This window comes from Tetranychus urticae, chromosome 3, assembly GCF_039701765.1.
Source record: "Tetranychus urticae isolate SD_2017Ah chromosome 3, NJAU_TeUrti_SD_1.0, whole genome shotgun sequence".
In the NCBI taxonomy this organism is placed as follows: domain Eukaryota; kingdom Metazoa; phylum Arthropoda; class Arachnida; order Trombidiformes; family Tetranychidae; genus Tetranychus; species Tetranychus urticae.
In genome coordinates, this window is record NC_142960.1 from 11,679,266 (window position 1) to 11,705,136 (window position 25,871).

Here is a 25,871-nt window from a genome sequence, read left to right on the forward strand (position 1 = left end):
GTTTATTCATGTGAACACACAAATGTCATCATTATTGTTGAGCAAAAAGTTATTGTATTAATGAACGTTGAACAGAAGGAAAAAAGAAGAGGAAAAAACAGAGACTTGTTCAGACGAGCAAAACGAAAGTTTAAAAATGCTCTATTTTTGAGCAAAATTTTTGAAAAGAGCAAAAAAAGTGAATAATGGTTTACAGACTTGATTCCTGGTGAACCTTTTTTCCTCTCGAATCCGCTTCAACGTAATCTCTTTTCAAGATTTACCTCGCAATTTTACTCTCCAATCTTGACATGTTCATCATGCATTGAATCAAGAGTACAATCTCGCTCGAAACATTCAACTTTTGATATTTTTCAAGGGAAACTCGTCTAAAGCCTTTTCGTCGCTCAAGATTGCCGGATAAACAAAGCATCCCTTTAATGATAATAACCTGAGTCAACAAAAGTTTCATTATTTACAAATTATGTTGCCAAGTTTGTTTTTTAACCTTTTTTAATCTTTTATACTTTCCCATGTAAACCTGAGCAAACATGGTCACGAATTTAATCAATATCAAGAGTATATCACCATGTACATGGAGCAACATCATCAATTAATTATCGTGAAGAAGAGCAAGAAAAAAAGTTTGAACATGAAAAGATGTTCAATTTTTATTTTCTCTTGTTCTTTTAAACAACGTAAAATGATGAAATGAAGCAACATTGAATTTCGTTGAGAACTGGCGTGATTCACTTGTTTCCTGTAAAAGTTTCAACTCCAATTATTTTGATGCACTTCAATTCAACTCAACTTATGGATTGAGGAAAAAAGAGATTTACAACAAAATAGTTATTAAAAGTTGATAAAATTTCTATTTTTATTCCATTAGAATTTCATTTTCCACTAAAATTAGATTAAAGCTACTCAAATGCTCATCCAGCTCATGATGATGAATCAATCTGCAAATTGCAGGTTATCAAAACTCTTTCATAATTTTTCTTCATTTTGGAACAAATTGCAAAACGAAAATGTTCAGCCTCCTGTCATTTCAGGCTTTTATTCAGACCGATTCACTTTTAATTTGATTAATGGATAAACAAAGTAAGCATTTGTTCCAAGTGATTCAATCAAAGTCAATCTTCTTACAGGACAATCAATTGTTCCACTGAAAAATGCCAACATTTGTTGCTTTCAAGAAAACATTTAGAAATGAAAAAAACTGGATTCGAACACATGCTTTCGAAACCCACACAGAGTCACAAACCTACGCTTTTTTCATTCAATTATCATTATTACCTTTGGACACTTTTCATCTTCGTTCTTGAAATTAAATTGTTCATGAGATAAAAATTGAAATTTCAATGTTGATTCAAAAAATGGCAAAAGGCTTGAATCGATTAACATAATGAAAAGAAACCAACAATTGACTCGACACTTAAAATGAAACCAACTATGAATGATGAATTCATTATAATCCAAAACCATATTCATCATATTCAACTCATGATATTCACTTTTTCCATTTCCATATCAAATGAATTTCTAAATGATTCACTTGTAATTGAACGAAGAAAAAAAGTTCCTTCAAAAGGTGCAAAGAAAAATAAACCCTGAAAATTGAGAGTTGAATATGAGCAACTGTCTGAACTTTGTCTGAAAATACATCAATATCTTGGTGTTATTTTGGTAGAGCAAAAAAAAACTTTCCCCTTCAATTACAGAGATATCGTCACTTTTGAATTGAAATATTCACCTTTATCAAGTGAAATTGAATTTACACACGAAATTCAATCTAATCAATGTTTATCTAACATTTTTTTTCCTTCGATCCTCTTTTTTCCCTCATTCCCTTCGTCACCAACAATTCGTTATCTTCTTATTTCATCATTAAATTGTACATTATCATCCAATACTTGCAACCAAAGTTTCATTTGATCATCATTTGAACCTTTTTTTTGCTCGAGAAAAAAAAGAATTCGAAACCTTTTACATTCCATGGGTTGAAATAAATTGAATAGTTTTTTCTTCTTCACTCCCTGCAAACCTTCCCAGTCTAACCGTTTTCCATCATGAGTTTAAAAAGCTGTTTACTTGAATGGTGAATGAAGAAAAGTTTGAAAAATAGTTTACTCAATCAGTTCCATTTTTTTCTCATCGAATTTCATTCGGCAAATCAATTGAATTTACTGTTAACGCAATCGTAATGAGAATGATAACTATAATCATAACAATGAGCAATAATGGTTAACAGAATGTTGACTCTTTTTTCTTGTCAGTATAATAACGGTGTAATTTGCCATTAGGTAAAAGCTAAAAGTTGAAAGCATGAAAGTGGTTCAAGAGAATGGAAAAAATTGAAGGAAGAAGAGAAAAAAAATTGTCATTACAATTGATCTGATGATTGAAATTCATTGGATTCAAGGGAAGAAGCAAAAAGAGTATGAAAACAATGAAATGACCAACTGAATAAAAGATTGGAATAAAGTCGAGGGGAAAACATGAGAAAAATAAAAGCTTGGTTTACTTTGCTCAAGGGAAATGAGTTTCTCTTCCAGCTTCACTTGGATCACAGGATTGGACTTTTCGGCTTGAAAACGATGCAAACCATTGATTATCGATCAAGCAAGACTTGCAGCTCAAGGGTTTCAATGATAAAGACAGCATGATTTAAGATGATAAATTTACTGGCATTATCTGTTCACCTTTATTTTTCCTCCCAGAATATCATGAGGAGAAAAATTGCCTCTTTTAATCATTCTTTTCAAGTTTCTTGTTTCATCAAATGTTTTCATCATTTCAACAAATGAAAGAACTCGAACTTAAATTGTTTCAACTTGTTCAAGTTCGAGTTTCAATTGACCCTGTCATAACTCATTATATCACAAACGAGGGAACAAGTTTTTCTGTAAATCCCAAGCTTCTGATATTGAGTCGTTGGGATAAAATGAATAGCTTGGATTGACGAGCTTCAACTTTGGATCAACTCTTGTTTCACTTCAGGAATGTCCATATTTGCTATTTAGATAATTGTTCAAAGACTTTTTCCTTTCATGGGAAAATGATAAACCTTACTATTCAATTCTCTTCTATTCCTGAGACATTTTTTTCTCTTCCCTGTTCACCTTGTTTTTGTTTTCTTTCTTTCTTCTTCTACTGAATATAATGCCTTTTTTCATACTTCATTTATCAAGACAGTTTTACTCTGGTTTCAAGATGAATTTTGTCATTATTGGCTGACGATGGAATTGATGAAGACATGGAAACGATTGGTAAAGGGAAGGAGAAAAAAGTATAAACAAAATGGAGATAAACAGGGTAAATGAGAGAATGACTGACATTGGAATGGTTGCGATGATAATCCAATGAATTGACATTATTCTTTTCATGTTCACTGGGAGTGAAAGTTATCATAATCAACAATCCATCAACTTGCATTTGTTTCTCTTTTTTTTACGTTTCACCCTTCATCGTCTTTACTTGTCATTCCCTTGGCAGATTCATTATTATACAAAAATCCATTCTTTTCCTTGTCATTATTATGACGAGATATTTAGAGTTTACCTTTTTTCAGAAACACACTCACCTGAAGATTAATCATTTTGTCCCGGTTCATAATGGAGTTTCAATCTGAGTTTTGATTTATTGTACAATTTGAATGTGAAAACAATCTCGAGTAAAGAGTTGAACCTGGAGTGACTGGGAGTTAATTTAAATGTTGATCAAAGTAAATTTCATGGAAAATATTTTTAATTATAAACAGTTGATGAGTGAACAAGTTTTGTGTTCACTTATTAAGTATTTTAATAAAGATGTAATTAAAATTTGAGTTGATGAGCTGATAATTACAATTTTCACTTTTGATATTCATCTTTCGTCACTTTATCGATTCGCTTTTTTGTAAAATTTTGAAATTGTTTTTCATTCAAGTAATTGAATCTTCAAATTAGTTTTTGATTTATTTTTTTCGTTTCGAATTCTTTTCTCTTTTCATTGAGTTTTCCAACTTTGACTGAACAGTTGAGAAATGAAATTTTTGCATGAAGTATGTAAATAAAGATTAAAGGGAAAACTCACCGATTCTCAACCAGACTACAGTCAACTTCCCTTTGACTCATCGGCATGGCTAATGGTGTAATCCTTGCGTTTAGTTTTTGATCGAAATTTAAGAAACTTTTCTTTTCTTGTAACGTTTATTACTCCGAGTGGCACAGAATTTGCTTCACTTTAATTTCTTGAAATTTATTGATTGATTGAGTTCTATTCTAAATCACTTGTTCAATCACAAGTTTTTGGATATGCAAGGAATGATATGATTTTGAAAACGAATTGAAAGTTAAGTTTATTGCGAATTTGGTTTACAGAAAAATTATGGAATTTATTTTATTCCAACAAAAATTGAATGAAAATTGAAAGGTATATTTGAGATGAACTTTTCGTCTTTTTTTGTGATTTTTCAATTGTTAGGTTGACATGATGATGATTGAATAAGAGCGCACAATGAATGAATGGAAATTGAAAATCGCGAAAATGTGAGCCAAAGATTTGATCGAGAATGCGTACTTTTGTTCAGTTTAAGAGCTTCCTTGTTATCATCTGTTTTCACTTTCTTTTCATATTCTTTTGCATTTCAAGATTTTCATGAGCAAATGAGTGCTCTGGTAAACCAACAGAATTCAACTGCAACTCAACCTCAATCATGTTACTGGAAATACAAACAGTGGCTCCAGCTTTTGACTGCATTTATCGATCAAAGTGATTCAACTTCAAACTACCATCTAATGAATCGCTAAGCAACAGATGAACAGAATTGAAATACATCTTGGGAGTAAAGCTCTTTATCAATATATCTATAATTAATGACAAAAATAATGATATATTTGATTATATACAAAGAAGACATTGATAGCTTGGATATTTTTCAAATAATATCGATAATATTTCAATCAAATGGTCAGTTAGTAACGAGTTGATCATTTTAAATTTGCATCGAAAGATACTTGAAAGTGCAGCAGCAGAAAATTTTACCAGACTCAGGAAAAATTCAATAAAAAAGATTTCGACCAAACGCGCGAGTTTTTGTGACAAAATTAAAAAAATAATAAAATTGTTTTAATTTGATAAAAAGTAAACGATTGATACATAAATCAATGGTAATAAAGTCATTAGCATTCAACTTTTCCAGTTTTTCGGTTAAAAGTGAAACAATCTCTATATTTAAGCATATATTTTACTATTAATAATTAAATTCTAATATATACTCAATATTGGAATTCATCAATATGCATTAAAACTTTTTTGTATTCAATCTTAGCATGAGACAGTCTGATATTAACACGTCTGTGATTGAAATGTATTAATAAAAGTTACTTTTCATTTGTCTATCGAAATACTCTAATCAAGTCATTTTTATCTCGGCTCAAGTTATATGAAAATGGTTCAGCTACGATTTGGCATTGCTGCAAACATCCCTGCAAATATTGCTAATAAAAAGTGTTTATCCCAAGACTTTTATTACATTTACGATAAAGCAAATGTTACACTGAAAATTTTACCAGAAAAGTCCAAGTTTTATTGCGGAGACAATGGTATTTGTACAAGTCCTTTAAGTGTGCTGCAAAAAGCAGAGATTGACTTTAATTACTGGTTCCCACTGAATGGATTGAATACGATTGGTGAGAATCTAACTTCTGGTCCCGGTGCAATGGAAGATAATTGTTATTCAACATATTCTAAGCGAAAACTGCAAAGTTCAATTTACAATTTAACATTCTCCGATTTTATATTCACATTTGATCCAACCTTTTGGTTTGCCTTGCTGGGATTGTCTATTTCATTTCTGTTTCTTTTGACCTTACTTATTGCCAAATCATTCAACAAAACTTTGCTTTCTGTCTTTTGGTTGCAGATTGATTACCTTTTAGGTCAGAACTTTTCTCATATTTTATCGGATAAAAGAAAATAGCTATTTCTGCTATTTGCCACGGCCTTTCTAATGGTTAGTAAAATATTGTCCAATTCACTTAAAACTGGTCTCATTCAAAATATGGACTATTTGAATCTTGAGATTTTTCAAGATGTTATCGATAATAATTTTACAACGACAACAATTGATTTCGCCATGTGTTCTTACGAATTTCTGAATTCAAAAGATGCACTAGTTGGTCGAGCAAGAGAGAAATCTACAATCTGTAGTTTCCGTGATAAATCAGTGGATGATATATATGCTTACAAAACCAGAGAGATGGTTGCAACAGTTGAAAATGAGCAAAGCTTTGAAATCACTAAATCGTATGGTTGTCTCTACGATCAAGAAATGGCTTTGAACGAACCTTATAGTAAATCTGAGAGTCCAGTTCTCCACATTGTCTATGGATTTCTGATAAATAAATTCAATTCAGTCTCTGTAAACCGAATAATTGTGAATGGATTGTATTCGGCATCAGAGTTCGGTATCACCATCAGTAAAAAATTGCTTCAAATAGAAACTAAATGTTACCTCGGAGCAACGGCATCACCTTCATGCATAGATGACGGTTTTGATCAACAAGAAATGCTACCTTCTCCCATATCTTTGAATTATCTGTTCGTTCCATTCATCCAATTGGGTATTGGATTGCTCCTGGCTTGTATGTTCTTCGTATTTTCTTTATTTGGTGTATTAGATATAGATTAACTTGAATGGAATGCAATACAGTTTATAACAAAATGTATAAATGTTTAATCGAAATAAAAAATTCAATGAAAAATAGAAAAATCATTATTCAATTTTATTCTTAATGTGTTTTATTAAATTGATTCATCCATAATATAGCCAAAAGATTGGTCGAGATATTGAGGTTCAAAGTTTTAAGGTTATCGGCTAAAGTCAAAAGAATTGAATCGATAAATGAAAAAAAAATATTCGACCCCTGGTGTGTAATAACAGTCAGTTTCAGCTAACTAACTCTTACGTTCTCAGAAAGGAAAGATTAAACTGAAAATCGAACTGATCTATTGTACAGAAACAGAAAATTTTATTTCTCAAAATGAATGCGTTTTCTGATTGATCAACAAAATTTTCATCACAAAAATATGTTTTGTGAAAAATCTGCTTTCATAAGCGAACATAGGGCGATAGAAGTTTCAACTTTGCCCTCAATTTTTTCGAAAACTGTCTGTAGAGAAATGTTTTGATATCACTAATAAGCTCAGTTTGCATGGCGCTATAAACCCACAAAGTTTCAACTCGAAAGTCAAAATTTTGCCGCTATTCCTTAAAATCAGAAATTTGAGTGCAGTCGATGTAGCGAATCACCAAAGTCTTCCTACTGTAGGGAAAAATCTAGGAGTTTCCATTAACTGATTGTAAACTTGAAAAAAGTTGTTCGATTTTCAAAAGTCATCTGGAAATATAAGTAGTGAAACTTTAAATGATTTTTAAGAATTTATTATGTTTTGTTCATTCATTCATGTATTTCAAATAAGTATCATGACATTTGATGAGACTTTGCTTGACAAAATTTCTCTTTGATTTTCTATTCAATTTCTTGATTAAAAGGTTTCCGTTCTACCATCTTCATCATCTGTACTCTTTTCTCGATGAAAGGTTGACAATTGTTCTGATAAGCAATATTTACGAAAGCTGAATCCATTTTTAAAAGAGTCTTTCGAGGGTGATCTGAGATCCTCCTTGGTTGATCCATTGCTGTGTCTAGTCTCATGGATTCCTAATAGATAATAGAAATATTACAAGAAAATTAGTAAATACTTTCATTTCCAAAATTTAAAAGCGCAAATCGGGCAAAAAGAATGAAGTCATTTTCAGAAGCCAAGCGATGAATTTGATTGCTAAAAAATTATCACTTTTTTCATTTCATTTCACAACGATGTCAGAACGATATCAAGTCTATGTGTCTACCAATCTAACCAATTTGAATGATTGATGTGCAGAAACTCATCTCAAGCTTGTTACTTGTAACCAGCCGGAAGAAGTAGAATGACAATTCGACAGATTATCACCTAAATGACTCTCTGATAACAGAAACTGAGCTCAAGAACCAATTAAAACTTTTCTAACACTTACATCAGACAAATTTGTACCCCTCAAGCGTTTACAAGAACCTCTAATAGGCATAATTATGGAAGAAAATGAGGTACCAGAATTATTGTCTCCTCCAGGTGAATTGCTTCGTTGAAGTCCGTACGCAATTATTCGAGCAAAATGTTGCTTGAAAAGTTTCGTTGTAAGAGTATACAAAACAGGATTGAGAGCCGAGTTAACAGGAAGCAAAAAAACGGCAACCCAAGCGTACAGATCATCATTGATTGGAACACCTAAAATAACGAAAGAAAAGACAAAAAATATTCAAATGAGTAAATCGAAACATTTCATCGATTACGAAAAGTAAATTAAATAACTTTATTTCAAGTTTCATGGCAATACAAATAGAAAATGATTTTTGATGGAAGCAAAATTATCTCAAAACTTTGGACAAATTCAGCTGAAAGTCTTTAAAAATCGATGCTGAACAAAATCTGAAGTTGATGACGAAGAAGAAAATTCAGTGAAAATGAAATATTTTCCTGAAATTAAAATACTTGGAAATGGATAATTGAACTAAACATTAGCTTCTGCCTACAACATAAAACACTTGTTCGAGCAACAGTTTAATAATCAAATAATAAATGAATAACTGAATTGCTCAGAATAATGTTTATCAATTGTATTCTGTTCAAGTTTATATTCATTGAGTTTCTCATACTTAGCAACAAATGGATTTCCCACAGAACTTGAAATGTTCCTTTGAATCCATTCTAATCTCAACACATTTATCGTCATCAGCGACTCTGTTTTTTTCCTCTTCTATTGAACCTTTTCTGGAGCAACATTTTTACCATCCTATTCATCATTCCTGTGAGCATCAATTATTGTTAACTTTTTTGTTTCTCCAAGAATAAATTCTCAATCCTTCTTCTTCACTCCCTGACCACATGAGATATTTTCAGAGTCACCATTGTTTCCATTCATTCTATTGTTAACAGTTTATCTTTTTTTTCTTGTTCGCCTTCTTCTTCCTTCCTCGACGTTTGATCAACCGTTTTCTCATTATCATTATTCAATCTTTCAAGTTAATTTAATCAGAAAAATTTGTTTCATTAGAAGATGATAATGTTGAACAAAATTCCCAAAGAATTTTAAGAAACTTGTTTGTGTTCGTTAAGCCTTGACATTTTTTCAGTCTTTTTTTTCATTCAATTCTTTTCCTCACTAATTGTCTGACAATTTATCTGTTATCCTTTCCTTTCAAGTCTTCATTAAACTGATGATGATAAATTTTAGTTGCCAGCAAACATCATTAATGAAGATTGTTATTCTTGTTTCTCTTTTCATCACAACCATTTATTGATATCAGGAAAAGTTCATTATTACTATTCAATTGAGCAAAGTAAAAAGTAAATCATGAATATAATGAAGAGAAAAAGAGTTTGAAAGTAGAACCAAAATGACCAGGAATAAAGGTAAATGATAAAAGATCATTTGGTTATTGAGAACAACAATAAACTGAGAATTCTGTTGGAATGATTCTTTTAAGGTTTGATTGTCTATTTAAATGGACAAGAAATGGAAGCCAAGAACTGTGACAAGCTGACCAAGAAAATCGCTGCACTCAATGTAATGATGAATGGATAAAGTTGAGTTGGAACTTTTCTTTTCGTTGGATTTATTTTTGAGGATAAATCAAGATTGAAGATTGAACAAATGTTATGTCTGGCTTACCTGCAAGAGCGAGTATTTTAATGATGACAATTGGCATCCAGCAAAGACAGTCTGTGGCCACAATGAAGCCGAATCGTTTGGTTATGCATCGATCTTGTTGCTGTTGCGTTGTTCGCAGGCCAAGGCGAGAACTGGCAATGGTTAGTGACATGTTGATGTAAGCATAGGTAATGTAGATAAAGGCTCCTGAATTGAGGCCACAAAAGAGAAACGTTGAATATTCCCAGGCTTTGCTGAAAGGATCGTGAATCTGAAGAGCCAGGCAAACACCGTTGTTGCCATAAAACTCGTCACCGAAAAGGTCATCAGTCAAGAGTGGAAGTAAGGCAAGGACAACAGCTCCAGTCCAGATGGCAACCATACAGCTAATGGCAAACCCTTTGGTTCGCCTTTTCTGGCTCAATGGATAGATGACAGAAGCATAACGATCAACCGTAATAACGGTTAAAATAAAGACTGAAGATTCAGAGGAAAGGGTGGAAAGGAAACCTGAAAGGTTGCACTGCCATGAGTGCCTCCAAGCATCCTCGTGTTTAATATACTGTCCACGGAATGAAGCATCATAATAAGCAATGATGAACAAATAAATGCCCATCAAAAGATCAGCAAAGGCCAAGTTTTTGATAAAAAAAGAGTGAACCTGAAACAGACGAGTCAATGAAATGATTCAACTTCAAAACTTGCCAACTAACCTGATTGGGTTCATGCATCAACATCCTTCCAATGAGTACAAAAACATTGCCAACACAGGCGATAAAAGCGACAACCCAGACGCTAAAGCGTAAAACTATATTATCCAAAAGATGCTGAAAACTGCTTATCCCATCACCTCGTGGTTCACAGACTCTTACATGAAGAGCATATGAACACAATCGAAATTCATCAAAATATCTGTCGAGTGAGCAAAAAAACCCAAAAAAAAGGAAGTTTCAATTAACCAAATTGTTCCAAAGAAAAGGGAAAAATGTCAAACTCACATGTGTGTCAGTGACTGAAGATTGTCAAATATATTTAATGGCAATTTTTTAATCATGTTTTTACGAACATCTCTGCAAAAGAAAAGGAAAAAAGTTCCAAATAATGAGCAAATGTTTCAAATTGTTGTCAAAACAATTATCATTTCGTGTCAACTAAAAGTTTCAATAACTTTTCGATCGATAATGTTGATCATCATAATCATCATCATAACCATCAGTATCATGAGCATCATGATAAAGTCTTTCTCTTTTCGTCATCATTCACTTGTTGTTGAACAGTCAATGAAATCCGGTTACTTTGATGATTTATATGTTTCAATTGGAAGAGATAAAAGTTGATAATAAATTGGCTTGTTCACTTTAAGACAAAATGTTATTCACTTTCAGTTATCATTAATGTTGAAACGATATTTTTATACTCTTTTCCTTTATCCTCCCAGTGATACTTACAATGATTCTAGGTCACTTAAGTTGGAAAAGACATTAGATTCCAATAATTTTAGCTTATTTTTCCGAAGATCTCTGCAAGCGAAAAAAGACAAATCATTAAAAGACTTCAATATGAAGTTATCAAAATGGTCAACAGAAAATGTTTGATTTGACCAAACTCGAGCTTCGAATGCAAAGTCTCGAGTTGTTCATCAAAGAGATTCCAAAACAAATCCAACTTCTTTTCAAATTTGACAAATTTTTACTCTTTTCTCGGTCTTGTTCAACTTGTTTTGTTTGATTGACTTGAACAAGCAAAGACTTTGAGATGAATTGAGAGAAAATGAAATTTCAAGTTTACATTGAAAAGAGGAAAAACTAATTTGTATGATTTGTATGTTTATCCTGACAATATATTTTTACATCAAAGTGTTTACCATGAAAATTCATTGACAAGTAAAATAACTCGATAACGAAAATGTTAACTTTTCAAGAAATTGGACTTTTTCATCTTTTTATTGAAAAATAATTTTTCCATTCAATCTTGTCCATAACCTTATCTCAATAATAAATTGAACATCACTTGAATACATTTTGTCTTTATTCACTTTTCACTTTCTCGGCATTCTTTTTCTTTTCCATGAAGGTGTCAACATGGGAAACCATCAGAAACAGAAACCTTGAAATGATCCAATCATGATCGATAGACACTGATTCTTGTGGCCCATTTTCAGTCTATCTTGTTACTTTCAACTCTTTTATCAGCTGACAGAAGCAAGTTTGGTGAAAGCAAAATCCATCAACCCAACCCAAATTTGCAAAACAATGTCATTAATCAGAAATTCATTTCCACCAAGTTCAACAATTCAGCTCAAAGTTTGTTGGAAAATGCGTCGTTTTTGCATTTTTAATTTTCTTCACTTTTTTTATGTTTACTTACAATTTTAATAAAGTTGTCAGATTACCAAAAGCATTATCTTTGAGCTCTTCTATGTTATTGATAGAAAGTGACCTTTTTTAGAGAAAAATAAAGCTTGAATCAACACATTAATCAGCAATTAATGAGATAATTGTACTTACAATGATCTTAATGATATTAAACCAATAAAATTAACATCTTGAATTATATTGATTCGATTTTTTGTGAGTGATCTGCAAAAAGATTTAAATTTAATGAGAAACTCTATTTTTTAGGTTAATGCTAAAAATAAGAAAGATTTATTAAACTAAGGTTGAGGGAAAAGTTTTAAGTGATTTCTCGTGCATTTCAAATGCTCGTGGTATTCAATTCAAAAGTATTCATGAGATTTATGTTCATGGATTTATGCATCAACTGGAATCAATAAAGTTTCAGGAAAACCCTGGATTCGAAAAATTAACTTTTCTGTCGATGAAACTGGTTCTCTGGTTATTTTGTATGAATATCATTTGAAGCATCAGTCTTTCACCTTTTCCGTGCTTGCTGTCTGGAAAAGTTGACTAACTGTTGAACTAGAAATTGTGGTTAAGGAACAATTTACTTGCAGTTTAATTTTCGATGAAGTAACTCAAAGTGCTTTTAATGAAAATCATCTTTGAATTTTGTAGGTAACTTGAATACTGAAGAGATTTTTGGGTTTTCTTTGTGCCTTCAAGAGTTACTCTTGAGCTAACAGTTAGCATGAAAAAACCAGAGACTTGGTTATTCAATGCAAGTTTACTTACAAGACTTGGAGATTGTTGAGAGATCGAAATATTTTCGCTGGTAAACTGGTTATTAAATTACCATCGAGCAAAAGAGTTTGCAATTTAACCAACGGTTCAAAAACTCGTTTTGGGAATTTGGACAAACGACAGTTTCGTAAATCACTAATTTGAAAAGAAAGGGCAATGCAAATGCATAAAGAAAACGATTAACCAAATTGAACATTGCAAAGGATTAAAGTTACTTACAGTTCTTCAAGTGAAGATAAACCAGTAAAAGACTGATTTTTCAAAATTTGAATTGGATTGTGAGACAGAAAACTGGTCCATCAACGAGGTAAATCATGAGTAAATGAGTAAAAAGAATGTCAATCAATTGTCATTGAACCGATTTGCTTGGTAAATCGAAAATAATATCGACGAACAAAAGTGGACACAAAATTTTGCAAAATCTGAATACTCACAGTAAGACAAGGTTTGAGTTGTTTGAAAAAATTTTATTATTTATAGTGTATAATTGATTTCCAGACATAAAAAGTGACGATAAGTTTGGCAAATTGGCAAAGGCATCTTTTTCAATGGTTTGAATCTCTGTTGAGGTTAAAATGCTGAAACGCAAGATTGAATTGTCATGAATATCCAATTGAAAAAGGTTGACCCAAAGCAACTTACAGTGTTTTCAATCGAGGTAAATAGGAAAAACTGGTTCGACGAAGTTTCTCAACTCGATTACCAGATAAATCTCTAATTGGAAAAATATTGACTTTAATATTGAATCAATGAAATTGAGGAAGAAAAACAAAATTGTTGAGAAAAGAAAAATGAAATTTGTCATTTTCACCTTTCTTTTCATGAGCAAAGAAAAAAATAGAAAATAGAAAATGAAAAATGAAAATTGATCCATTTTTTGCTGGAAAAATGATAATCTTCTTAACGATTGTTCCAATCGTTGTCAGTTATCATCTGTTATTGAATTGAAAAGAGTGCTTTTTATAGTCACTTTTTACTCACAATATTCTTGCTTCCATCGGAATCTTTGGAATTCTGTCAAGATTTTGTTGTTCACAGAAAACATTGTACATGGAACATGAACATTCTCCTGGAATATTTTTCATTGCACATTTGGTTGAATTTTTCTTTTCCCTGTCTTCGTCTGGACGCTTTCGAAACAACTTGTCCCAATATTCGCGTTTATGATTGTCCTCTGATCAGCATTTCATGGAAGAAGAAAAAAGTTGAAAAAATGAAATTCATTAAATTAGCTCTGAGTGCTTTCAATTGAAGTCTTCAGTTAACAAATGTTATTCATTCCAAGCAATTGAATCCATTTGAATGTAAAGATTGATTTTGAATTTTGCCAAATAACTTTGTAAAGCAACTTCAATCAATTTTTATGGAACAATAAAAATTAATGTTTTTACGAATGAAAAATATCGTCAAATGAACAAATCTCAATCCTTGCTCGATAAACTCATCCATTTCAAGTGCAATCCCAGCAAAAATTGACTCTTTAATAACAGATCAACTCTTGAAGTAAATTTCATTTTCAAGAGAAGCACATGCATATTTCATGAAAAACTTGAGATAACATGAAAAAAAGAAAAGAAAACATTGAAATGCATTATTTTGTCATTTTTGGTCCTTTTTTTTCTTCCAAAAACAAAAGTCTCTGGAATTTAATTTGCAACTCTTTGCACTGATTTTTCACCAAATCTGTTGTTCCAAGAAAATGATTCCAATTGCTAAATAGCTGAAGATTAACATTGCTAAATGCAATTGAAGGTTAAATTGGCAGAATTTCTTTCGAATGCAATTTTTCTCATCTCAGGTTAAGTAATTTTTTCCTTCCATTGAATCATTTGCAACTTGATTCCTACCTTTTGTAACAGACTTTTTGGGATTCAATTGAAATCCTTGACTCAATTTAAACTTGATAGATTCAAAGTTAATCTGGTTTTATTGTTGAAACATGAAAAGAACAAAAATTGCAAAAAGAAGCTCAAAATTTTCAAGATTAACTCGCCATTAGTTAACAGCATTTAATTAACTTCATTCTCGACCATTTTGCATGTCAAAAGATTCAACTTGGAATGAAACATTTTTACGACTTTCCCTTGCTATGTAAATAACCATTTGTTTGGTTCTGGTTTCAACCAAAAGAAATGTTGACGGAAATTAAATACGATCAAAGTTAATCAATAAAACTAAAACTGATCATCAAATGGCGATAAACTTGATTCTGATTGAAATTCCGAGTTGGAAATAACAGTTCTCTTGGAGACAATTGGAATAAAAGTTTGTAATGAACTTGATCTATTCTGATCAACTAGGTAAATAACCATTTGATGGTAAATCAAATGCAAACTGACCTTTCGATTTACACAGGAAAAGCTAAATGCTTTGCTGTTTACATGATTGATGAAGGAAAAAAGTAAATCGTCTTAATTGCTTGATATTTCACTTTACTTCAACATTCAGCTCATGTTGCAATTATGTAATGATAATCGGTAAATGAGCTTTTTTTTGCATTCAATTTTGGTTGCCTGTTTTTGCCTCTTCAAGAAATGAGATAAGAAACGATTGAACGGAAACATCATGAAATGTTGATCACGAATCTGGGATATTAGCCTGTTCCATGTAATTGTCATTTTGTGTGATCAACATTTTCTCATCCAAGTTAATTCGAAACATGATTATTGCGAAAAATGAGCCAATAGTTCAATTTGATTCCTATCTTAATGTTCATTTCATTTTCCATGTAAAAATACATTTTCTTTTCTCTTTTTTTCCTTATTGATGCTCATCTTGAATCTCGATTATTGTTGTTTACAGAAAATGACAATCTGATTTTATTTTTATGAACAATTTCATCGGTTGCAAGTTTGGAAGAAAACTTGGAAAGGAAAAGTTTTTTCGAACAATTTTCAGCTTCTCTACTTACCACAATGCTCTTCGTCTGATCCATCTGGACAATCGGGTTCGTTGTTGCAGTTGAGACGCTGTTCAATACAAATGTCTGAATCATTGCAGGGAAAGAATCCTGGATCACAACAATTAACAACTGAAATGGGAATTAGAAAAGTCATGAGTAGAAGTTGAAATTTCAACTGTTGTCTGCTTTTACCATTTACAAGTGAAATGAAAAGATTGAACAGTAAAACTGGTGAAACATTAAGCTGGCAATTCATTGATGGGCGCAACAATTTTCAATCGCATTTATCATAATTTCAAGATTAACTTAATCGAGTGAAAGGTGCAAGTTAATTTAACAAACTTGAATTTAAATTGTTCAACATTGGCTGGCAATAAAACTTTGTAAAGGCAACTCTCTTTTCACTGTTTTGGGTTGTAATTGACAAGTTGAACAGCAACTAAGCTTAATCCAATTGGTTTTATGGGTGAAACAAGCACTGTTATAGTCACAGAATTGTACAGAATAGGAAACTCAGCATGAGAATGGAAATGACAAAGAATCTGATGATGATGGGTTGAATGAGAGCATGGAGTGAACTAGAGAGACAGGAGATGCGGAGTAGGATGCTGAGTTGTAACCATGGTTAGAGTTTGAAAGAACGTCATTTAGGTTAACATAAGTTTGATCTTTTCTTCTTCTTCTTCTTCTTCTTCATCTTCTCTTATCTTCATTTCATTTTGATTTTTCTCTTTTCAACATTACTAATCAATTGTATTGGGAGGGTTTGATATCTTGTGTGAAATGGTGTAACCATACTAGTTTAACATCCCAGTTGTGTTATTATTTTTACACCAGTTTCATTTGGATTTTCATGTTCCCTTGTTTTCCAGCTCTACGGTTAAGTAAAGTTAATCCAATGGTTTGATTAAATTTTCATTTCATTTCATTTGAGGATGAAATTTATTCGAATCAATGTTAATTAAATGAAATTCAACTTTAAAGGTATTTAACTTATCGAGTTAACAAAATCTCATTTAATTGTTTCAAGTAACAAGATTCACTTTTTTTCAGCTTGGCTTTCAATTTAAACTTTTCCCTCGAGTTTTTTGCTTCTTGTTATGCTGCCATCTAGGGTAACTAGAGGGGAATTCATTAAAGTCGTTAAATTGTTTTAATTGTAAATTTGTGGTTTCCCCCTCTAGTTACTCTAGATGGCAGCATAACGAAAAGGCAAAAACTGCTTTTATTTTCAAATCAAAAATTTTTATTTATCTTTTTCAATTGTAACAAGTAAAAATTATAATTTTGAATCATGTTTAATTTTTGTCTAGAAAATTCGGTGGTGCTCAGCATTGAATCCACTTTTATGAAGTAATTTGAAAAACATTAATGATAGAAATATTGATAGAAAGTAGAGTTTGCATGAAATTTCGAGGCGTTATTTTGTCATTGGCAATAATTTTTGATTTTTTTTTTAGATTTTCAAATGTGATTGGTTACTATTTGGGATATTATACAATAAAGGGAAATCTGTAATTAATTTAAGTTCATAACTTGTGTTTCATTCATCAGTAAAGATTTAATGAAAAATAATACAAAAAAGAGTCAAATTAAACAATTAAACCAGATACATAAGTATTAAATTTTTGGTAGCTAAATAAAAGAATTCATTTTCCTGAAGAATCTTCAACAGAGTTTATAAGGTTATTCAAAGTGTTGGCGCCAAATGTTTCCTCCAATGTGTGTAAGATACTATTAATAGCTACATCATTCATCTCAAGCTGTTCGTTGTTAATGGTTACATTGGATAAAGCGGTAGGGCAGTTGTTTGAATTACTTAGAATTGGAGTTCCAATGAGATATTGAATTTTATCAAAATGCTCTTTAAGCAGTTTATCAAGAGATTCAATTCCACGAGTTTTGACAAAATATTTGGAAACTTCAGATGGAGTCACTACTAATGAATGGACAGCATTAAGGTGCAGAGCAGCTTGATAGTCCAAATCCCCAACAAAAGTAGATTGAGCTTGATCTTGACATTTTAAACATTCAAACGGATGATACTTTAAATGTGAATATACATGAGACTTAACCAGGGTAACATTGATAGATGGTATATCAACAGGTTTGGAGAATATTTTTTCACAAACGGGACAAAATGAAGCAAATTCGGGTTTTGCTTCAGAATCATTGGCAATGCCCTCTAAAAAGTCATGACCCCACGTTTCTATAGCTTCATCACAGTTGCGGGTAAAGGGTAAATCGGAGTATTCGACGTGCTCAATTCCATGGTATCGAAAAGTTGTATCACTAGTGAATCTTTTGTTGCAAATTTGACAAACGATTGGCGTGTATTTCAAATGGTTGCCATAATGTCCCCAAGCAGTGTAAATATCGGAGAGGTTTTTTTCCGAACAAAAAATGCAAAAAAAGTTGTGACTCTGTTGATGAAAAAGAACACGAGTTGAGATTAGATTAAGAGTGGGACAAAAGAAAATTAAAAGAAAATCAGAAAAAAATCTTACATCTTTACTTAAAGTTTCCATATCATCCAAATTCGCATCTTCGGCATCTTCAACAAGATTCCTAGAATTAGCTTTTTTACCATTTCTCACGGATTCTCGAGACTCTTTCATTTTTTTATATGATGCTGAGGCTTGTTTGTATAATTGTCCTGTTTGTTTCCCCCTGTTAGAGTTTTGTCGATTAGATTTACCAGATAAGGGTTTCCTTTTCATAGTAGGCTTGTTGACTGTATGACGCTCACTATCTTTGATTATGTTAATATAATCACGCAAAAAGTTTTCTAATTCGGGTATTGTTGCAGAAGGTTGGAAATGAATTTTAACATGAGACTCCGTTGGATTTACAATATTGTGACGATGAGAAAGATGATCTTGAGCTTTTTTATTAACAGATGAAATTGCGTATCGTTTTCCTCGCTTTTTACACAGCGCACATTCATATGGATTGTACCTTAAATGTTTATTTATATGGTTCAGATCCAATATAGAGGAAACCTTGAGCCGAGCCTTTGGTTGAACTGATTTAAGGATGTAATCATACTGGTTACATACAGGACAATATTTGTTGACTATATTATTCGGAAGCATTTCATCATCGTCGTTCATACAATCCATTTGGTAGTCGATAAATTTTTGGACCCATCTTTCTTTGGCCGGTATCTCTTCAATTTTGTATTTCACCAATTTCTCACCCGGATGATGAGCGACGTAATGGTCCACTAAATCTTTCAATTCAACGGTGGCTTCATCACACTCCACACATCGGAATGGCGCATACCTCAACTCTCGATAAAACGCTTGCACTGCTTCATAGCGGTCATCGAATTCTTCCAAATTAAATAAACAGAATAACTTCTGGTCAAGCTTTAGCGAAGATTGTTTAGCCGCAGTAGTTTTGTAGTCGTCTGGAGAGCATTGTGTTAAGTCAATTGTAAATTCAGGCTCGATTTTGGCTTCCTCTTCACCTCCATTAAGGCAAGATTCAATGAAATCTGGTTGAAGTCGTTCCAGGATGACCACACAATCTTTAATCTCACTGAGCAAACCACGTTGAATACCTTCAGGTGTAACCATGATGAAAGTAGGTTCCTTGTTTACTGACATTTTGATTGTGATCCAATTAAACAATTAAAACAGTGAACAAAAAATAGGAATACATTTATAAGTGTTGTTGTGTTTATATATAGGTCTACAGATGTAAGCTTGTAAGCCAAAATATATTTTAAACCAAAGAAAATCTTTGTTAGTTAGCTTTACAAGTTATAGATGTCACTACTTGACCAACTTTATCTGATGCAATCAAACGGCTAAACAACTGAAAAAATAAAATCCACTCAATGTTTCAACAATCCTAATTACAACGAAGAGTTAAATCTAATTTGAATTTCATTTCTTTAATATCTCAAGACTTGAATCGATTTCTTTTCGTTAAAATTTCTAACAAAAAACTCAAGAAATCAGCTAAGAATGTCAAGTGACAAAATGCCCGGTGACAAAAGCTTCTTCCAGTCTGTTGCCTTATCTCAATTGTTACTGTAATTGCATAGACTCTTAAAGTGTTAAAACTAAGTTATACGTGTATTAAGGATAATTAAAGGATTACAGGCACTTGAAAATGAGATTATCAAAGAAAAGGTATGAATCAAGTGCAAGCAATCGATGTCTTGACTGGAAAAAAATTGACAATTGGTTTGACTTTAAAGTAAGGAAAGGAGAGGACAGGATAGAGGTTTAGTGGACAATTAAAAGTAATGATAATGATGATGAACAAAGGATAAAAATAACGGTTTGTAACAAGAGGAAAGAGGAGAGGAAGAGTAAAAAAGATGAAAGGATGACCAAGAGACCAACACTGGAGGCAAGAAAAGACAGAGATTTATGGCCTAATCTCATTAGTCCAATCAACCCATTAAATGTAAACCATCTAACAGTTACTTACAGTTAACTTGACCATTGAAAATTTTTTAGTTTTTTTGAAGCTCTTTTCCAATTATCTCTGCCTTTTTTTCCTCTCATCTCATCATCGTCTTAATCTTCTTTTTCTTCTTGGGAGTTATGCTTGTTGACAATTCTTTGAAAGTCAAAAAAATTAGCAAAACTCTTGATAAAATAACGTTTTCGCGATTAAATTTCATTCTAACATTAAGATTTTAAATAACGATAGAGCCACTATTCAGAGAATGCAAGTTATTCCGAGATAATCGGTGAGATTGAATCGATTTTGTTGAATTAAAGGCTTAAAGCTGTGAATATTGAAACACTGATACAGACAGAAATGATAAAAATCCAAGTAAACAAGTTGCTCATTGTTTGCCCATCGTTTATTCATTGTGACTACGAGGAAAAACAAAATCCGTTGATTGTGTTAATATGCCATCTAACAACAGTTCAAGGCAAGACCAATTGACCTTGGATCTATCTGGAAAGACTGGCCAATAGAGAAAGGAAAATGAGAAAAAAATGAAATTTTTTAAGTACTTTATAAAGATAAAACTGAAAGAGAAAACATTGGATAAAATTGATGGATAAGACAAACAGAAAATATTGATAGCGTTAATGATGATCAAGATGATGGTTATACGGATGTTTGAACCAAAGAGACGATGAAAGGTTAGGCAGGTAAAAATTGAAAAAATGTGAAGTAAAAGTGGCAAAAATGAATTAACCTGATAAATGGTTTGTATCTGAGTGACCTTCTCGGGTCATTCAAGGTATTGCCAAAAATGTAAAGGTGAAGCTGATATTGGATAAAGATGATAATGATCGCCAACGTCTCATCGTCTTACTGGTACCAAGATGAGAGAGAGAGAGCAAGATGAGGCTAAAAGAAAAAGAAAGAAAAAATTTAGTTAATTAAGTAAAAAGAAAGAGAAAGATGAGAGAGATGAAGATGAGAAGAGTGAAAAGAAAGGGAACCTGTTAAAGGTGAAAGAGAAGAGAAGAGAGTAAGTATGTTGTGTACCAGGTACGGATGATGATGACGATGATGGCCCGTTAGGATGGATGATGAAGGTTATTCTGAGATTTGCTTGACTTGGTACCATTCACTGCCTCTACTAACCTTACCTTGAAAACTTTCTTTCCTTTCTTTTCCTCCTCTTCTTATCCATCATCATCTTCATCATCGTCAACATCATAAAGATGAACTTGCTTCCGCGTTTGTTGCTTCACCTGTAACATTCACATATACATAATAAACATTATTATCTAACACACTTGTTTTGGCGTCAGGCAAGAAAAAAAAACATAAAAGATGAGACAATGGAAACTAGTTCAGCAGAATTTTCATAATTATCATCACTGTCATCGCTTTTCATTGAATTTCTTCTCCTCTAAATGATATTCCTTTCTTCTTTACCAGGTTTATCCCATCCTGTACAATTAATCATTGCTATACTGACCTTAACCTTTGCTTTCTGTTGATGATTACCTTTTTTTCCAGGCCTATTATTGTTGCAGAAATTACTTTGACTTTTCATTCACTTTTTAAATTCCATTTTTTCATCATATCCATCAATGGTTGCATCAATTGGTTCCCTTTAAAGTCACAATTGGATTGATTAAGATGATCTTGAGTTTTTTTTATCTGGTTTAACTTGTCTTTTGGTCTCAATTTGTTGTAACCTTTGGTGTGAAGTTTCCTCTTCTTTTAGGGTTCATCTTAATTTTGCTTTCTTTTGCCTCTTTTTTACCTATTTTCTTCTTGGACCATATTTTGCTTTCTTAACATTTCCACTTTTAATGATGCTCCACACTTTCCACGAATTGTGATCCTCTTCCTTATACCTGGTTACCTTCCCACTTTTTTTTGTTGTGAAAACGACCATGTTCAGCCTTTCTTATTGAAGGAACCTCTTCCAAAGTCTGAAGAGGCCAATCTATGGAGAAAATGTAATTTCCAAGAATATCTTGTTAGTACTTTTTCAACCCAAAAAAAACACAAACATCTCATTTTTTCCCTATTCAAGGAATAATCTAAGGTTCAATAAGTCTAAATGTAAACTACAATTGACCTTAGCTACTCATTTTTTAACAGTTTGGCTTGGCTATCCAACTATGGACAACAAAAAAAGCTCAAGTATTATTGTCACCATTATTGTTGTTGATAATTTGAATTTCACATGAGTGAAAATAAACTCCCAGGGATAACTTGTTGTTGATTTGATTTACGTAAATCTACAAAAGCATTAATTCACAATGCATGAATTTGGGTTGATAAAATTTAAATAGCGATCCTGTTTACCATCACATAATCAATTGAAATGGCAATTGAGATGCAAGTCCATTAAGTCCATAAAATAACAGTTTTACTGGCAGAAGGACCGTTAAGTAATGATGAACTAACAATCTGATTCCATGAAGAAATAATAGTCAACCAATTTCTGATAAATTTTAAGCTTCTCTACCAAAAAATCCGATCAGACGGTAAAGTACAATTCATACGACCAAATTTTCAACAGCACCAATTGATATCAAATTAATGGCATAATCGAGTCAACAGACAACCACCAAGAGTCTGAGCATGAATAAATCGTTCACATTTTATCAAAAAACAAATAAATCTCAAGATGAATAAAAAAATGGAAATTGATTCAAAAAATTCCAACAATTTCAAACTCATTTGTCACTTAACAAATTGATCAGAAAGGGTTGCCCTCTCTTGACTCGATGGTTAATCTATTAAAAGCCCGGCCAAATCAATTGAAGAAACAAAAAAAGGATTTCTTATCAAAATTAAAATCTAATATCAAAATATATCATCACTACTAATATAACAATCAAAGCAATAAAATTATAATACAAACGGATTACAGAAAGCAAATAATGGAAACAAACAAGCTTCGCAGCCATTTATTTTCAAATTGAATAGATTGTCCACCTTAATCGTCTTAATCCAACCAAAGGTCTAATTATAACAATATTTAATAAAATAAAAATGATATATTATAACAAATAAATCAGAGTGACATTAATGTTTGAATAGTGAAAAGATATTAAAATGTTATCCTAAAGAAAAGCAAAAGCAAAGGCCAACAACAACAAATGAACAATTGGTTGAATCGTTTAAATTACATGTAAACATGTCATAAGTGTAACAATATAAATTGTATTAAAAACAATCAACTGAATCTAAAGGTTTCAAATAAATCAATGATTATTAATAAAAGGCAAAGATAAAAAGGAACCCAAACAGGCAGCAAAAATATACACACTGAATACCCAAAACAGGCAGACTTTGAAAATAGTAAAGACTTGAAACATGAACAATAATATCAATAATAATATCGATATTGTTTCGAATTGATAAACTGTTTTTACCTGTTATCACTTTTGTTTGTCAATGTCATCCTGTCAGTCAATGTTGAACCAGGTTAAGAAAGTGCAACTCTTTGGGTTTTAATAGATATTTTTTTTTCTTCAACTTCAATTTGTGATATTAGAGTTGACAAAAAGCTCAAATTGATACAATTTTTATGATTTGTGTGTTTCATGTGACAAGATTTGTTTCAGTCTTTGACCATTCAATTCAACAAAATATTTATTGAAACCTTTGGCTTTTGTTGTTGGGTGAGAGGGTCAATTGGAAAATGAAATTCGAGTCATTGGACAGGACAACAAACATTGACTAGGAATTGAGCTTCCAATTTTACTTGCTATTTAAGTTACAAATATGGCAAAAGTAAAGGTGTTTTACCGGTCAATGAAATCCATTTTTTCTCCTTCTCCTTTTTTTGCTCAAGGATTTACATTTTCTTGTCCACCTTAGGAAGGTCATTGTTTAACAATCTTTATGTAAAATGAAGGAAAAGGGTTACAAGGTTGAAAGAAAGAGCAGCTTCGTTGGGTCAACTGGGGTCAGTTTCAGTTATTTACATGAGAGTTTAAGTTACAAATATGAAAAGGAGCAAAAGGGTTGAAAAGTAGGTTGAAGGTGAACACTTTTTACCTCTTTCAATGTGGAAAGCTTGTATTTTGGCTGAAACAAGATGATAATGATAAGTAAATATGTTCATTGTAACTGGAAAGAAGCTATTATTATACATTTTTACTGTAATAATTTAAGCCAGCAAATGTATTTGGTATGAAGGAGAGACACAAAATATGAAAATATGGATTGAGAAAAGGATTCAATGAAAAATATGAAAAACTGCTTTTTACTTTTTCTTTTTTTTCTGTCTTCCTCTCTGAGATTCTTTGCTTTTCTGTTATTATATTACAAAGCTAATCTTGTAACTTTTGCAAATCTTACGGATTACTAGATGAAAGTTAAGTGTTGAGAGGTTAAATGGTGAAATGTTTGTTTCCGAGATTTTGGGCTGTGATTAAAGATGTTTCAATGTTGCTGGCCTTCAGTGAACAATTGGTTGAAAATATGAAAATCAATTACTTGAATCGTTGGATTTACAGTCCATTTTAACTTGCACTTCTCCATTGAAAGTTAATCAATTTAAGTCTAGTTGAGTTGAAATGGTTTGCCTTTTCAACTCGATTAACTCAAATTAATCCAAGAAGCAGGTGAAATGGGTTTCAAGGTGGGCAAACCAGGGTGACCATTGGTATTGTCAAGATAGAAAGATAAAGAAAATTGAAGAAACTGGAAAATGTTCAAAGTAAAAGATGAGAAATAAATTCAGTAAAATAGGGTAGTGAAGCTAAAAATTTAGTCTTAAATCAAATTAAGGCAAACTGTAGGTAAATTAATTCATTTAAATTCAAGTCAAAACAGTCAAATCATTATGAATAACATCCGAGTTAATAGTTACTTTAGGTTTTGAAGATCCAATCAAGAAAAAGCGCGTCGTTTGAAGTGAATCCATTTTAAATTGAAGCTGAAACTCAAAAGTCATATTTCAGGATTACTCGAGATTAGAAGCATTTCTTGTGGCTTAGTAATTGATTTTTAATGGTAAAATTAAAGTCGATTTAAAATGTAAAAATCAAAACACTTCTTTGATTGACTCGATCAAGGCACGAACGTGGATTATTTGATAAATTTTTGGGTTGCCTTGGTAGTCAAACGTTTGGGTTGACAATGGTGCATCAAGTCTTTCGTCTCGGATTTGATTTCACTTTTTGTTCAAATTTTCAGCCGCACTGCCTTGCAATATGCGAGTTGATATATTTTTATGTCCAAAAAGGTTTGGTTAAAGGTTAAACAAGTGAAAGGTTTCACATGCAAGGTCAAGGTAGACCGAGAGAGTGAACAAGTAAAAGGATGAAAAATTGTTGTAAACCTTTCATTCCCATTGGTAAAAAAGCTGCAAAAAATGATTAAATTTACTCTTTTTTTTTACATCGGTCTTATTTTTGCGGTGAAATGCCGTCATTTTGTCATCTCCTGTGTGAAAAACTCACTCTTACTCTTCTCATCCTTTTCATATGCCTTTGGTAACACAAAAGTCTACCTGTTACCTTGATTTTGTTTTTTCCTTTCTCCCTCCATAAAAACCTTTTCAACTGTACTTTTTATCCACCTTGACATTGATCATCACTTTTCACCCTTAACCCAAGAGGGTTTAGAAAGATATTGTATTGTTGATTACTCTTATTTTTTATCCTTCAATCCAAGTCACTCATGATGATCGAAGTGGTGACCCTGAAATTGG

The 25,871-nt window shown here is 32.0% G+C and overlaps 3 protein-coding genes and 2 long non-coding RNA genes across 5 annotated transcripts in view; all 5 read right to left on the minus strand.

The window, feature by feature from the left end:
• Positions 1 to 4,557, minus strand: part of LOC107365706 (uncharacterized) — a 28,308-nt gene extending 23,751 nt beyond the window's left edge. The window contains exon 1 of the mRNA XM_015933261.3: positions 4,054 to 4,557. Within this exon, the coding sequence (XP_015788747.1) occupies positions 4,054 to 4,100 (47 nt within the window). The 5' untranslated portion in view covers positions 4,101 to 4,557. The remainder of the gene's footprint in view (positions 1 to 4,053) is intronic.
• A 2,832-nt stretch (positions 4,558 to 7,389) lies between these two features.
• On the minus strand, positions 7,390 to 16,313 carry LOC107365421 (uncharacterized). The gene is made up of 15 exons (XM_015932910.3): positions 15,950 to 16,313; positions 15,767 to 15,886; positions 13,837 to 14,029; positions 13,498 to 13,569; positions 13,290 to 13,433; positions 13,075 to 13,146; positions 12,847 to 12,990; positions 12,223 to 12,294; positions 12,083 to 12,154; positions 11,164 to 11,235; positions 10,714 to 10,785; positions 10,429 to 10,627; positions 9,737 to 10,376; positions 8,116 to 8,292; positions 7,390 to 7,685 (listed from the first exon to the last, which is right to left on the minus strand). The coding sequence occupies exons 1-15, from the start codon at positions 16,011 to 16,013 to the stop codon at positions 7,510 to 7,512; spliced, it is 2,289 nt and encodes a 762-aa protein (XP_015788396.2). The 5' UTR covers positions 16,014 to 16,313; the 3' UTR covers positions 7,390 to 7,509.
• A 962-nt stretch (positions 16,314 to 17,275) lies between these two features.
• Positions 17,276 to 19,398, minus strand: LOC107365587 (uncharacterized). The gene is made up of 2 exons (XM_025161503.2): positions 18,265 to 19,398; positions 17,276 to 18,180 (listed from the first exon to the last, which is right to left on the minus strand). Exons 1-2 carry the CDS (start codon positions 19,366 to 19,368, stop codon positions 17,407 to 17,409), a joined length of 1,878 nt encoding a protein of 625 aa, XP_025017271.1. The 5' UTR covers positions 19,369 to 19,398; the 3' UTR covers positions 17,276 to 17,406.
• A 425-nt stretch (positions 19,399 to 19,823) lies between these two features.
• LOC149093366 (uncharacterized) lies at positions 19,824 to 22,888 on the minus strand. Its single transcript, XR_016200219.1, has 4 exons — positions 22,508 to 22,888; positions 21,666 to 22,142; positions 20,931 to 21,085; positions 19,824 to 20,692 (listed from the first exon to the last, which is right to left on the minus strand). It is a non-coding gene; the product is annotated as an uncharacterized LOC149093366 (long non-coding RNA).
• A 998-nt stretch (positions 22,889 to 23,886) lies between these two features.
• LOC149093367 (uncharacterized) lies at positions 23,887 to 24,352 on the minus strand. The gene is made up of 2 exons (XR_016200220.1): positions 24,212 to 24,352; positions 23,887 to 24,051 (listed from the first exon to the last, which is right to left on the minus strand). It is a non-coding gene; the product is annotated as an uncharacterized LOC149093367 (long non-coding RNA).
• Positions 24,353 to 25,871: the final 1,519 nt, after the last annotated feature.